Consider the following 14,716-nt stretch of genomic DNA (forward strand, 5'->3'; position numbering starts at 1 on the left):
GAAATGAAGATGGAGAGGGTGGAAATGTAGCCAGCTAGAGTGAGAATTTGGCTTTGCCTTTGGAGCAACATTTATAGTTTGAGATCAAGGAAGTCTCATAGAAACCCAACCTCTTTTAGACTGCTATGCTTCTTAACAATAATTCTTATTGTTATTACTATGTTACCCTTAAAGATAATGACAAATCCCCACTTCCCTTATTGGGAACAGGACTGGACCTTAAAGGAACTTTCCTTCGTCACTAACCAAACACGACTGCCCTTCAGTGAAGGGAAGCAGGAGGCTTCAGTTCAGCAACGGACTAATTACTGCAAGAAACTCTGTACCCCTGGAGAAGCACTGACTGCTTGTCTTCAGTGGGATCTTAATGCAGCCACTGGCCTTTACTATGCCATTATACCTGACCCAATTTTCAGTCCAATTCAAGAAAAGTTAGTCTTCATTTAACGTATCCACGGAAACTCTGAGTTCCTGCTCCAAATTCACTGGGGTAAGCAGCGTTTTAGAACCCCATCATGTTTGGGTTTTTTTGAAACACAAAGAAGCAGATACCTGAGTAGCAATGGCTTTTGCAGTTTTTCTGTTGTCCCCTGTTATCAGCACCACATCTATTCCCATGTTTTTCAGCGTGTGCACAGCAAGGGCTGCCTCCTGCTTGACAGTGTCTGCTATTGCAATCATTCCACACAACATGCCTGCACAAAGAAACGTCCTTTGTTAGAGAGAGCTGTGGGAGGCAAAGTGGCAGCAAGAGAACAGGACTTCCCCTCCATCACACCGTGGTGGCTTGTGAAATAATACACTCTGGGCAATATTGACACTCATAAGCCTGAACAACTGTCAACAGTTTTCTAAGTTATGTTCTCTTTCTTACACATACACACACACACACACACTTTTCTCATTTATCTGTTTCATATTGAACAACAAACACCTTTGATATTTAGGGACAAGGAGGAAGGGAAGAAGAGGAGGGTGGCTTTTAAATATGCCTGACTTTTAGGTTTTATGGTATGGACAAATACAATAGTGGGCCAGAGAAAGTTTTGGTATTTGTGCCTAGGTCAGATATAGAAGCCACTCCTCCAGGAGGAAGCATATAGAGTATCTGTTTTTATGTCCCCTAGTCTTTCCAGGTTGGATCTCTATTATAATTAACTACTTTCATACAGAAGTGTTGCACCTGCCTTCCAATGCAATGACTCAAAGTTGCATCCACATTTCCTTCACATGACTTTCAAAAATCTCACATTGGTTTATCATTGTGTGTTACCTTTCAAAAGCAAGGACTTAAGTAGGTTTTGCACCCCTGTATCTCTATTTGCTATCACTAGCAGTGATAGGAACATCAGCTGTACATCAGAGCCCTTATTTCGATGTTAAGAGCACTTGATTTTGCTGGACTGCTGCTGGAGCCCAGGCTGAGACATGCAAATGCCTCTCAAAATTGTTCTGGAGGAGCACCAAGAATATTTATTCAGTAATTGAATCAGAGGCCCCATTTCAAGATCACAGATGCACTGGCAATCTATCACCGTTATAGCGTTTCCCATATTAAGGTATTGTCTGGGATCTCTTTCTGCGTAGCACAGAACAGGACCCCTCTGGCAAAACTCATTTAGTCTAATCTATTATATTTGAATGATCTAATGAATCATCATGTTTATTCATGAAATGTTTTGAAATCAGTGATGCAATAGGTTGGCATGTGATCCTTAAGTGATGTAAAGTCAGGATGGGACATGGCACTGCGCTGGCACTGCTTTTTTGACCAACAGTCCTCAACAACAGGAGGTTCAGAAATTAGTACTTAAATTAAAAACTACCCAACAAAATCTTATAAACACTGTTCTGAGGTGAAAGCTTCTTTTGAGAACACCTTGATACTGTGCAGTTCACAAGCAGTTCTGCACTAAAACATTACTAGTTTCTTGACACTAAGCCACTGATCAATTGCTCCAGAGTTTGTTTTTATCCATTCCATGGTATGATCAATTGATATTTATTAAGCCACTCCAAAGAACAGCAGTTACCATCTATAGCCACTAGTATGGCAGTCTGTCCTTTTGTTTCATGGTCTGTCATTGCATCATTTATGTCATTTGCAATATGCAAGCCATTGCGTCGCATCCACTCACGATTTCCAATCAACACCGAGTATGTATGAGAAGCTGATGGACCTTTGTGCACAGACAAAAAGAAAAATGAGCAACTCAAAAATAGTGAACACAAGCCAGAGATGTTTGAGGATGACAATGTCAGGCTGCATTAGCTATAGAAAGATATTCTAAAGAGGTTTTCCTAATTTTTTTTTTTTATGTGTTCCGGACTGGCAATAGTCACACCCAAGACACAAACAGAATTAGTCTTGTTGAAGTGCTGCTGTCATGGCCAAACACAAATGCATAGGCACTACCTGAAGACAGCCTCATAAAACTTTTCTCCTTCCAGACTCAATCTGTGCCTGTTTATACACAGAACTGTGTCATGAGCTTAATGAAAGTATTTGCCTGTATTTGCCTTTGCCAGTTGGCATTGTTTTTCTGGATAAGTGCAGTATGCACATTTCATAAATGCCACGCTGCTTTATTCTCACAACTAATGACTTCTTTCAAATATAAAGGCTATTTCTGGTAAGAAAAAAGTAGGTTTGTTCTCACAAACAATGAAACAATATGTAGAGAACCTCATTATAAATTCAATCCAACTTCACAAGAGCCATATGAAGCAGGTGAGAAAATACTACATTAACATCATTCACAAATGGCACAGTTCTGATGATTAAAGTTCTTATTTTATTTAAATCTTCTAATAGCTTTCTCAAAAAGGTCAAGAGAGCCACAGTCTTCTGAAGAGAACTGATGAGCTTCTTAAGGAAGGCTTTAAATACTTTTTATTTCTCTCCTACACTACAAAAGAGCAAAGTGGCTTCCACAGAGCCTGAAACAAAACCAAATGTATTGGCCTAATCAAAAACATCAGGCACTGAAACTCGATTTGCAGATATAACACGCTTTATTGTGCATCTGCTGAATAGATTTTTTTTAAAAAGTAAGTGCCTTGAGAGATATATGAACAGAAAACAAAAGGTCCACGTTAATATGGAACTAAAGGGTAGGATAGTAGCAGTAAGATAACATATATTAAAGGTAACTGCTCTAAATGGGAAGATAATGCTAATTGGCAAACTTTGCTCTCTGCTGAACCATTCTTCTATCCAAAAGGGACATTGCTGGGTATGCCTTATTGCCTGTGTATTGTATGGACTTTTCAAGTACCCATCACTGTAGCATCTAAATTCTTATTTAGGTTTCTACTCTATCAAGAGTAGGGGAAAGAGAGAGCTTCAAGTTTTGTTAAGGCATATTTTTGTCCCTCGTGTTCTTTGGCTCCTTCTGCCATAAATCCACCTTTCTGTTGTTCCTAGCCCGATAGGATTATTTTACAGTGGTCAGCACTGTTGATTCATTAGCCCTCCCATTGCAACTGGCGGTCACTTTGGGGGCAGACATACCATGTGATTCGGAGAGGGTGATCAGCATGTTATCATCTCCCAGAGGAGCACTGCTGTCCCTGTTCCTGTTAGTGTCCAGATTATCAAGACCCTCCTCGGCCATGCCCAGGACGGCCTCAATACCTCTGACTTTGCAGCTGATGCCACAGCCCGGGACTGCCTGGAAGTCGGTGCAGTATCCTAGGCTCTGAGTGCCAAGCTCCTGCAGACATAACCAGAGTTCATCATCAGTCTGTGCTGCCCACATGGGGTACAAATATTAGATAACTCCTGTCAAAAAGAGGCCTCATTCCCCCTCTTGACAATGACTGACTGGCAGAAAAGCGGCATGGAGTATCAGTAGCACAGAACTAAAAATAAGGATGTTCTGGATGTGCTGTGGTTTAGACTCCTAGAAAGGGGCAGCCATATAGATCACATCCAGGTCTCAGCCCTAGCAGCAGCAAACCATAAAGGACAGCTTTTCCTGGTAGTTCAAGGACGAAGCAGTTACATTGGAGGTTCATGACCTCAGCCAAGACTAGGAACTAAAGAGAAATACTATAACAATAAGCCATACAGCTTCTGAAAAGATGCAACTTCTAATTAACCTCACAGACAACTGGCTGTGGGGGATCAGGCCTTTTATATATATGTAAAAGTACACTGAAAAACTGTATCTAATTCCTGGAGCGATCTGGCTGGATGACAAGGAAACTGGGTCTTTCCATTGAGTTAGAGAGAGAAGCCAGTGAGTATCTTCAAGATGAGAAAAGGGATTACCAGGACCCTATGAGTTACTAAAAGAATGGAGAAAATATGCATTTATAAACAAGTTATTCTGGGTTGTTGTTGGAAGTTGGAATTACATGTACCTTTCAGTGACCTTCTTACAACACAGGGATGATAAGGCAGGTGGTAAGAATATTAGCAAACAGTATAGCTTTGCAATTTATATAAGCCATGATCCAGTAATAACTGGTGCATGGGATAACTACAGAAGTGTCAGGGAACTAAGACAAATTTGAAAACAGAAAATGTAAAATATGGGAGAGGCAACTGAATCATTACCCATAATCTCTTTTTCCTTCTAAGTTTATATGTTAACTTCCAAATTTTACCACTGAAAGATCTATCACTAGTAAGTTTGATATATTCTTGCCAATGAATTTTTCCATAAATCAATTAATGACTTGTCTTAGCAGAAAGAAATTATTTATTTAAACCAGGCTTCCTATTTTGGTTACTATTTGTGCTTTCATTCTTCCTGAAACATTTGAGGAACACATGCAATATATAAATGACCTTTGAGGATTTGCAAAATTTGCAAAGACTTGAGTAATCTATTAATTCCTTTGTGAAATTCACAAATATCACAGTTTAATATTCAGGTTTTAAAGCTTTTTGCCTAATCTATTCAGATAAGCAAGTGACTAATAGAAGTGACTACAGTCAGGTAACATATGAAATGTCACCACACACATTTGCTTCACAATGCTATTTTAAGCGTAAGTATTCCTCCTGCACATATTCGACAATCCTTATTTTCCCACTAGTTCAGGAAAAACTTTGTAAGATCTTGCTTGAGAACTCCACAGCATTACCAGAAAAGCAAAGCTTTGAATATGCCTTCTGGTATTGTCCAGACTTAGATACACAATCATAAAATCTGCCAGTTTTCCAGCCTGTTACTTTTCAGGCAGGCCTGTCCCTCTGGGACTTGCTCATTTTATACAACATTGCTGCATTTGCACAGATCCCTTCAGGCCTTAGATGAAATAGGAAGGCTAAGTACCTCTTTGCAATATTTAGTGACTGCCACTCCTAAAGGATGTTCGCTGCTGGCTTCTGCAGTGCCAACCACCGCCAGTACCTTCTTCAGAGAGAGCACAGCCGTGTCTCCCAGCAAAAGCACCCTCATGACTTTAGGAACTCCACAGGTGATGGTCCCAGTTTTATCAAACATCACAGTCTTGATCTGCAAGAAATAAGCCAGAGTTACTGCCTAAGCCCTGCGAGTATAGGGAGGGTCATATGCTTTAGGCACATAAATACAGGCAAGACCTTAATAATCAGTTCATTATATCCACACCAGATAGAATAAACCTACAAAAGTAGGGATTCCTGTATGTACCTTGAACTATCTGTACAGTGGGTCTCCTTATGATTTCTTATTCATTCCCCATACAGTGATTTCACTGAAGCTACAACATCATCCTGCATCTATATCAGGATCTCAGACAACAGTCATTGCAGGACTTGTACTGTGCTTTGTGTGTGTGTGTGTGTGTATGTATTCACATGCAGGATTCATGTAATGGCACCTTAATCACTTTTACCACAAGCTATATGATGCAAGGAGGGCTTTTACAAATGCTGTTCTAAGCAATTAACAATAGCACTGAGGAAAGAGGACTCAGGAAGTTATCTGGTGATAAGAGCAGGTGGGAAGAGTGCAAGAAGTTGCAACAAGCTCCAGAAACAACCATCTAATCAAACCCAGCCTCATGCTATTCACCAAATTCAGCAATCACTTGTTAGCCAGCCCAATGGGTCTTGAGGAATCAGGAATGAACCAAAAAACACAGCCCCACATACACTGAAACCCAAAGCTAAAGTAAATTCTAATCCTGAAAATAAACACAGCACAGAGAAACACATGAACCAAAAAATCCAACAAAGTAGGCACTATTTCCATTCCCAGCTATTCCAACCCACCAACCTTGCAGAATCCAACAGGCCACCTAATTTTCCAAGCCCTGACCCTAGCTCACTTAGATTCAAAACGTAAAAAGTCCTGACACTAATTAGCAGTCATTTTGGGGGTTTTTGCAGAGCTTTGGAAAAACTTCTGGTCTATGCTTTACAATGTCCAGTAAGAACAAGACTTATCAGTCTGATTAACTTATTCTTACCATCCTTTTCACTTAAAATGTTCTGCCTATGTCTAATCCAGTCTACCATAGCATGGTTTAAACTCATATGCTTTTCACTGGCTGTGGACATGTCAATCCTCCTCCTCCTTCAATCTCCTCCTCCTCTTTTCATCAGTTTTCTGTCTTTGAAGTGCTTTTTCTGCCTCCCTTCCATCTTTTTTCTATACACTAAAAGAACTTCAAATTATTCTGCTTTTCTCTTACATCCTAGATTTTAAACTACTGATCATGAACAATATGCATTTCACAACAGCCCTCTGAGGAAAGAAGGAAAACACTGGATTATTGGGCTCTTTTGCAGAAGAGGTAAAGAGAGTGCAAAAGTCAGAAACCTCTGAGGTCATGCAGAAGATTAGCAGCCTCACTGGCATAAGATTGCAGGAACTGTTGGCGCTCAACACTTTGCTGTGACTACTTTGAAGAAAGAAGGTCAGATCTGTCTTCTTTACCTTAATGAGCAGCAACCAATAGAAAAAGAAACCCAAAAAACATTCTGCAGTCTTTCTCTGGACCAGCAGGATTTCCTGGGAAATTATATTTCATGTAGCAACAGCTGGGTAAGCTACAAAAGTACAGAATGAACTATTAACCTTGTGTGCCATTTCCAGAGGTTTTCCACCTTTGATGAGAATACCATTCTGCGCAGCAACTCCTGTGCCCACCATCACAGCTGTGGGGGTAGCCAAGCCTAAAGAACAGGGGCATGCAATGCTCAGCACAGTGATTGAGGTTTGAAATGCAAACCTCAGTATTAGTTCAGCTTTTGAAACGTGTTTGTTCTGATTCTGCAAGAAGAGGGAAGAGAGGGGAAAAAAAAAAAAAAAGAGATGTATGATTGCTGATAGAAGATAACATAGATGTACAATCAATCACAGCCATTTCAAAAAACACATTTACCTGGAAACCTCCAGTATAGGAAAGCAATCTATTATTGTTACTGTAATGGTAGAGAAAGGTCAATGTTATGAATTGTTTATGGCAGTATTTTCTGGCTTTTTTTCTGCTCAAGCACACATATGCTTGACTTTGCTCTCAGGCTCCTGGATGACAATATAGCTTGCTGGCATTTCCTTTATAGCTTAGCAAAGGAGAACCCCATTTCCAGGTACACAGATCCACACAGTTGCTGAGCGTAGCAAATAGACATACTAAAGATAACAGAAGCTCATCTTCTTTCTAAAGCCAAACCCAGTATCTGCCATCAGGAACAAGGATGTCCAAAAAAATTTCAGGCAGTATAGAAATGACTCAGATCCTTGCAATGCAGCTGTAGATCATGTTTAGTCCAGAAAGACTGACAATAATTTCCGTTTGTAGGAACCCCATGCAGAACTAAGGGGTAAATGCAAAGGTATATTTATACCTCCAGATAGATTTTAATTAGTGTAAATATCTGCTCTGTGTAGAAAACACCACATTGTACAAAAGTATTTGCCAGGTTGCAACATCAAACCTTGCACACAGAAGGTACATTAATTACACTGGAAGATATCCTAATACCAAAATCCAGCTCTTAGTGAAATTACTTACAGGAAAATATTTTTGAATAACATCAAAATTTATAAAACCAATTGTGATCCATACTATCAATGTCACTGTTGAAATGATGATGATAAATGGAACAAAATATCCACTAAACTTATCTGCCAGTTGCTGGATGGGTGCCTATAAAAAAGAAACAACATGTATTTGTATGTTTATGATCAAAACACGTAAGTATGTACAGTTCATTAAAATATCTAATATTCTTCATCTGATTCTTTTTTGAAGTCTGGAAAACACAGTTTGTTGAATAAGTAAATATATAAAAATATAGAATCTTTTTTAATATGATCAAAATCTGTAAATAAGGTTTTCCTTTCTATTATTTTTACCTTTGACATTTGAGCTTCTTCCACCAATTTCACGATTTGTGCCAGAGTGGTATCATTACCAACATGAGTTGCATTAACAAGAACTGAGCCATGTGCATTTATAGAACCAGCAATCACTGTGCTCCCAGGCTTTTTAGTGACTGGCATAGCTTCCCCTAGAAAGAAAAGGTAAGAATAAATGAGGCAATACCCCTACTAATAGTGAACATAGTTCATTAGCACACAGCTCGTATGCTGGCAAAATTAGCATGCTAAGCAATAATGACATCACGTATTGTGTATCTCTGTCTAGTGAAGACATGTGTAAGTGCTGTCATACTTCCATAAACCTTTTTCTAGGTTTAGTTTCAAAGAAAATGCAGTTTCCTTGGTCCTAACCCTCCAGTATGCCATCCCTCAAAGGGCCAGGAGCAAATTGATTGTAAAAGGAACTGCTAAGAAGTTCTCCAATTAATACTTTGCATAGCCATGGGAGTTTGAGCAATCTGTCTTTATTTCCACCACCCTCAGCTTTCAAAGACTAGAAAAGCTGTCTCTGTGGCAAAGCTCCTGTTCTCATGCTGCCTCTTCAAGAATACTACCTCTACAAAATCTTTATTTTCTCTGTTTTTAGGGTTAGTGATAATGACTGGTTCTCTTAAACTAAGGGTGTCCCTGTTCCCCAAGCAAAGTAAATACATAACTAAAACAAGTAAGCCAATGCCAATGTAAAGTATTTATATCCTTTACCTTATTTGTAACAATTGCATGATGCAGTAAATCCTTATTATATTTACAAAATGAAATGAAAATTTCAGAAGCTGTGAAAAAGTCCCATGACCCTTAATGAGCATCAAGTCATGAGGCTTTCTTTCCCTCTTCTTGCTCACTGGGAGACCCCTGTCAGAAGCCCTGTTCAGTGCCCATGCATACACACCCCAACATCTCAGCAGTATTTCCCCATCACCCTTTAGAAGTTATTTCTGAGAAGGCAGCATCTCTACAAATACATTCCAGGGGAAACTCCCACCAGATCCCTGGAATAATGACAATAATGTTTAAACTCTACCCATCCCATCAGTACGTTAGTAAAAGTGACCAAACTGAGCGGAAGTTCTTCAGCTTTTTAGGGTATGTGCAGACACAGGATTTGGATTCGAGCTCACAAAGGCCAGGCACAGCATCCATTAAGGTAGGAGGTTATTCAGACAGCAGCTTTTGGGTTGGGTCTGCTCTCTTTTCTTGTAAGAAAGTGCTCTAGAAGATTTCACTTCTTTGTGTAAGTGTAAGGGAAGTTACCAGTAATGAGAGACTCATCTGCCATAGAACTGCCTTCAATGACCTTTCCATCCACTGGGAACTTTCCACCAGGAACAACCTTTACAATATCACCCCTTTGAACCAGTTCAACAGCTACCTGCTCCTCCCTGCAAAAGACATAAGTAGAACAGACAGATTACTTACATCATCAGCTTCAAAAGAATAATAATGCTTTCACATTAACTGCATCAAGCCTAGTCTGTGCACCCAGGCAGGCTGAAGGGGTTTTGGTTCATAATATCTACCTGACGATAGAGTGGTCAGGTCCAAGAGTCACCACAGTGGCTTCTGTGGCTTGAAGAGATATAAGTTTAGCAAGAGCTTCTGAGGTCTTACTCTAAGAAACAGAGATAAATGTTTAAGACATATTGAGATATATAAATGCTCATGTCTCCTTAACACCATGAACTCTAAATGACCTTGTATAATACAGGCTACATCAGAAACATCTGACTCAAAATCCCTCTGAATAGTTTTATTCTACTCTCATCATAAATACACAATAATTAGTGTGAAGATGAGTTACCTTTGCTATGTGTTCCAGCCATCTCCCAAGGGCAATGAACACGAACAGCATCGGAGGAGTGTCAAAGAAAGTGACAGGGCTTTTCTCTGCTTTTTCAATTATCGCTACCATCAGGATCACACACGAATACACATAAGCAATCGTCGTGGCCAATACAATGAGCACATCCATATTGGCTGTCTTGTGCTTCAGTGATTTGTAAGCTTGTACGTAAAAATACCATCCACCTAGAAACTGTTGGTGTAAGCATGAACAGACTCGTATTAAGATCACAGCAGTGAAAGCAGAGAGTACAGAATACTGCCTATAGCAGAATTATAAACACATAGTAGATAAGGGAAGGCGTTGCTGTCACATGCAAATTTTATAATGATATAACTTCAGTGGAGTGGTCTACTAGGAGGCTGACTCCATTGTCATCCTCTCACTTGCCCTTCCTTGTTCTCAAAACAACTCTGCCAGCTAAATATCATCCTTTTCCTCAGCAATGCAAAGTAAACAAGGCACAGAAGTTGAAGGGATTTACCTATAGCTATCCAATTAGTTTGCAGCTGATCACGTATTTCTTCATTTTAACATTACCTTCCCCACTTGGAAAACTATCTGACGCAACTTTGGCAGGAGTAAATGCTGTGAGCAATTACAGAATGGATAACTTGCAGAAAAGTGCCACTTCATTCTGCCTAGGTGGTACAGACAAGAGGGCAGGGCTAATCCCCTAAACCTTTCCAGTCTCCTGTCTTTATCACATCAGATTGCATAAATGGGAGATGAATAGAAAGCAAACCCCTAGGAAGTACTGTGGACATACCTGAACAAAAGTGCACAGGACAAAGAAGAGAAGATTTAAAATAGATAATCCAGGAATGAGATTCTGTTCCAGCACCATAGACCCATGGTGCTCGCCGTCGGGTATTAGCATATAAATCATTAGGATTAAGACAGGGATACCAAACAGTAGGCTGCACAAGAAAGATTTCCTCCACCTGAAAAGTAGAAGCTGTAAATCCCTGGTTGTCGTACACACCGCAGTACCCAGGCCAAACAGTGTGCTCGCAGTGTAGAGCTTGGGGTATTAGTACTGTATTAAGACACAGCTTCAGGATATTTGGGAAAGATCCAACACTTTGGGACAGTTTCAGTGTCTCCTACATGTTTAACTCTATAGACTTCTATCAGTTAAAAACTGAAACTAATGAAAGTAATAAAAGTACTTGAACCAAATGGCAAATCGTAAAAGTAAATATGCTTTACACAAGGATAAGCTAAATTAACTGGGAAGAGTGGGGGGAGGTGAGTTACAAGAGATTATCTATACATGTTCATTACTGAGACAGAAAGAGAAATACTTACTGCTGTATTTCCTTTTTATGATCCAGGTTATGTGCATTTGGAACTCTTCTAGCCACAGAAGCATGAAAGCCAATTTCCTTTTTATTGAAAGGGGAGGAAAGATTACTTAGTTTTGATTAAACTAACCATATTACTTACAACATATTTAAATGACACTACTTTTAGAAGAAATGTCAGAAAAGGACACTGTTCCATATTTAATAAATGCCGACTTCTTATTTATTTTTAGATCCTTCCAACATGAGAGGATATTTCAGACAGTACTCAAAATGTGGACTGCAAAGGATTTCTGCTACCTATACATGGACACAGTGTATAGATGCAGTGTCCCAGGTTTCTTAGGTACAGGAAGCTCCCACTGACAGCTGGAGTTCTGTTGCCCTCCTCCTCAAGGGAAATTTATGCCCTTTCATCTCCACTGGAATAAGTACGAGAGATGGGAAATACCACAAAGGAAGGTAAAAATCTACAAGCCACCGGGCTAGTCAACCTTGCAAGCATCTCCTTAAGACTGAGTTACTTGAGTGGATACACCTGAAGTTGAAAATCAAAATGGCTAGAGTCAGTTTAAACCTGTAAGAAAACAAACTGCAGGGCCAAGCATCCCAGAAACAAATATATGCAAAAAGCCAGTTTTGCCTGACACTTCAGTGAGTTACTGCAGAAGAACCACCCCACCGACAAAAAAAACCACAAAAAACCCAAAGCACACTTGCAAGCACAATACATTTAAACTTCCTATCTGCATCATGAGATGCTCCTGTGGCAAGATGCACTTTACAGAACTACTCTGCCAGCCTGAAGAGTCTACTAGTCAACATTTTCATCACTGCTGCCGCATCAATTCTGTGGTCTAGGAGCTTTTTTCTGAGTAAATACTCTAGAACATGAAAAGCAAACTTTCTCTGCTGTCCTCCTGACTGCTCACTGTGTGTGCCTCATACAGTAAGTTCTCTTCCCTTCCGGTGGGGCAGAGAAGCAAAAATTTTGTCCACACCTGGGCCATGATAACAGCAGATTTTATGATTTGTGTGGTTACTGGTAAGCCAGGATTTTTTTCCTTTAGTGGCTGTATCACAAGCTCTTTCGGTTTAAAAAGTTCTTCTCTGAACTGGTGCGGGAATAAATGCCAATGTATACAGAGATGTGTAATACTTGTGGTATGACCTGTTGCAAAACTTCTTTTACAGCCTCTTTCACTGGCAAGAGAAAGTAGTATTTTTTTCTGAAGTATCAACACTGAAATGACTGGAAATCAGAGACACATGATTCTACACACAGAACTACGAATATATGATGCTTTTACCAGATATAGATAAAAAAGGCTTCTTTTTGTAGTTTTTAGGGTGTGTTTTTAGACTAACAGCCTGGGAGACTATGCACTACTGTGGAGCACAGCAGCTTCACCACAAGAGCATAAAAACATACAGCAATTACCATGTCATCTGCAAAAGTCAGTGAAACCTCTCAAATATCAGCTGCTTTATTTCCTCTTTAACTTCACCTTATAATTGTTCATACATAAAAAATTTCTAAAGCCTACCTCAATTATTTTTATAATATCTCGAGGTCCAGTAATTTCAGGATCAAACTGGATGTGAGCTTTGCAAGTAGCAAGTGCAACTGAGGCATAGGATATGCCATTTGTTCTCATGAGTTTGGATTCAATATTGTGAACACAAGAAGCACAAGTCATCCCTGTAATCTAAAGAAAAGACAAATTTAGGTACCGTTAGCAGTCCCCCACATTCACCCAGTATTTGTGGATGAATTTGAGACAAGGCATCCCCATGTCACAAAGGCACCAATAACTATTCAAGCTCTGCTGGTACTGACCCAAGGCCTCAGCATGAAGATTTTATAGAGCTGTCTTAAATGAAACAAAGCTGAGAACATAACTCTCCACTTTTATTATAAAATTCTGCAACAAGCAGTTATAGTCACAGCTATATATTTGTATAGCAGCACTTGTACATTGTGTTAACTATAATAGTATAGCTAATATATTTCTATCAGCAGCTATAGTAACCTTGTCAAAGTGAAACTCTGCATATGTAACTTACTCGTTACTAAATCTCGCTTACTTAAATTTTCCTGTGGCTTCAGTAAGGCATGTTCCCACTTTCTGATCTATTCGCACAACTGCAGACTGTTGTTATCTGTCTTCTAGTAGGTATATGTCAGAGAATAAAAGTAGACTTTTGAAGAACCTGTCCTTCATATAAACAATTTACTAATTTTACCCAAAGTTCTCAGATCTCTGTTGATAAAGTCCCAGGCATTATCAACACGTATTTGGTGATACATTCTCCGTTGCTCAGTCTGTACTGTTGACTGAAGTGCCTTCACAGAAAAGTTCTGTTTCATTTCTCCTTGCTAAGAAAAGTCTATTCTGTGCATACAACTATCACTTTTTATTTCAGCACCTTTGGACAGGTTCTTCTAAGACAAATTGATTTTGTTTTTTCTGCAATTAAGAAAAAACAGTGTCACCAGCCAGAACTGACCTGCTGAAGCCACAACTCCTTAAACAAAAGCATTTGCAAGAAAATGATTCTTCCAGACCTGACTTTTCCAAAACCAACATATAATTTAAAATACACATGACTTACAAGAAGCTCCACATTTCCTTCTATTTCTGCATGATCTTCTATGACGGTAGCTTCAAAACCCAAATTCTGGATCAGCTGTGCTATTTCAAGAGGCTGTATGAATTCTGGCTTGTATTTTATCTCTGCTTTACCTGCCATCAGTGCTACCAACACTGAAACAATTCCTGCAGTGGCAATAATAAAAAAAATTAGATAATGTAGCTCCTTTGAGGGAAAGAAAAATAAAATATTACAAGTGATTGTCAATGAGAGCTGTAACAACTTAGAGATGTTATAAGCCTAATGATTTCTCTCTGCCTCCTTCTAGTGTTGTTCTCTAGTCACAACAGCAAAGTTTTTACTGAGATCCAGCCACACCACGGTTCCCTTTAGCAACAAGAGGAACCTCAAAAATTACACAGGGAAGGAGATGAGTTTTTCTATGATCTAATGAGACAAAAAGGATGTTCAGAAGCAATCTTTGCACTCATTGCTGCAAGCTCTACCCTGGACTCTCTAAGTTTGGAAAGCCCTAAACAAACCCCACAGCACAATGCTAGGCCTTTTTCTTTGCTTTTTCCCTTTGGTGTTTTTTTCTTCTTCTTTTTTTAAATAAATAAAACCACATAAATCTACATTTAGAA

The 14,716-nt window shown here is 39.4% G+C and overlaps 1 protein-coding gene across 4 annotated transcripts in view; it reads right to left on the bottom strand.

The window, feature by feature from the left end:
* ATP7B (ATPase copper transporting beta) overlaps positions 1-14,716 on the bottom strand; it is a 48,916-nt gene that overhangs the window by 6,566 nt on the left and 27,634 nt on the right. For 3 of the 4 annotated variants that reach the window (XM_075490038.1, XM_075490029.1, XM_075490056.1), the window contains 14 exons: positions 14,094-14,257; positions 13,025-13,186; positions 11,482-11,558; positions 10,940-11,114; positions 10,129-10,362; positions 9,848-9,939; positions 9,582-9,709; positions 8,304-8,458; positions 7,960-8,094; positions 7,020-7,214; positions 5,289-5,471; positions 3,515-3,716; positions 2,034-2,180; positions 553-695 (listed from right to left, as the gene is read on the bottom strand). In XM_075490038.1, coding sequence (XP_075346153.1) covers positions 553-695; positions 2,034-2,180; positions 3,515-3,716; positions 5,289-5,471; positions 7,020-7,214; positions 7,960-8,094; positions 8,304-8,458; positions 9,582-9,709; positions 9,848-9,939; positions 10,129-10,362; positions 10,940-11,114; positions 11,482-11,558; positions 13,025-13,186; positions 14,094-14,257 — 2,192 coding nt within the window. The remainder of the gene's footprint in view (positions 1-552; positions 696-2,033; positions 2,181-3,514; positions 3,717-5,288; positions 5,472-7,019; positions 7,215-7,959; positions 8,095-8,303; positions 8,459-9,581; positions 9,710-9,847; positions 9,940-10,128; positions 10,363-10,939; positions 11,115-11,481; positions 11,559-13,024; positions 13,187-14,093; positions 14,258-14,716) is intronic. The other variant, XM_075490047.1, reaches the window with a different exon arrangement.

Source organism: Mycteria americana, chromosome 1, assembly GCF_035582795.1.
Source record: "Mycteria americana isolate JAX WOST 10 ecotype Jacksonville Zoo and Gardens chromosome 1, USCA_MyAme_1.0, whole genome shotgun sequence".
NCBI lineage: Eukaryota > Metazoa > Chordata > Aves > Ciconiiformes > Ciconiidae > Mycteria > Mycteria americana.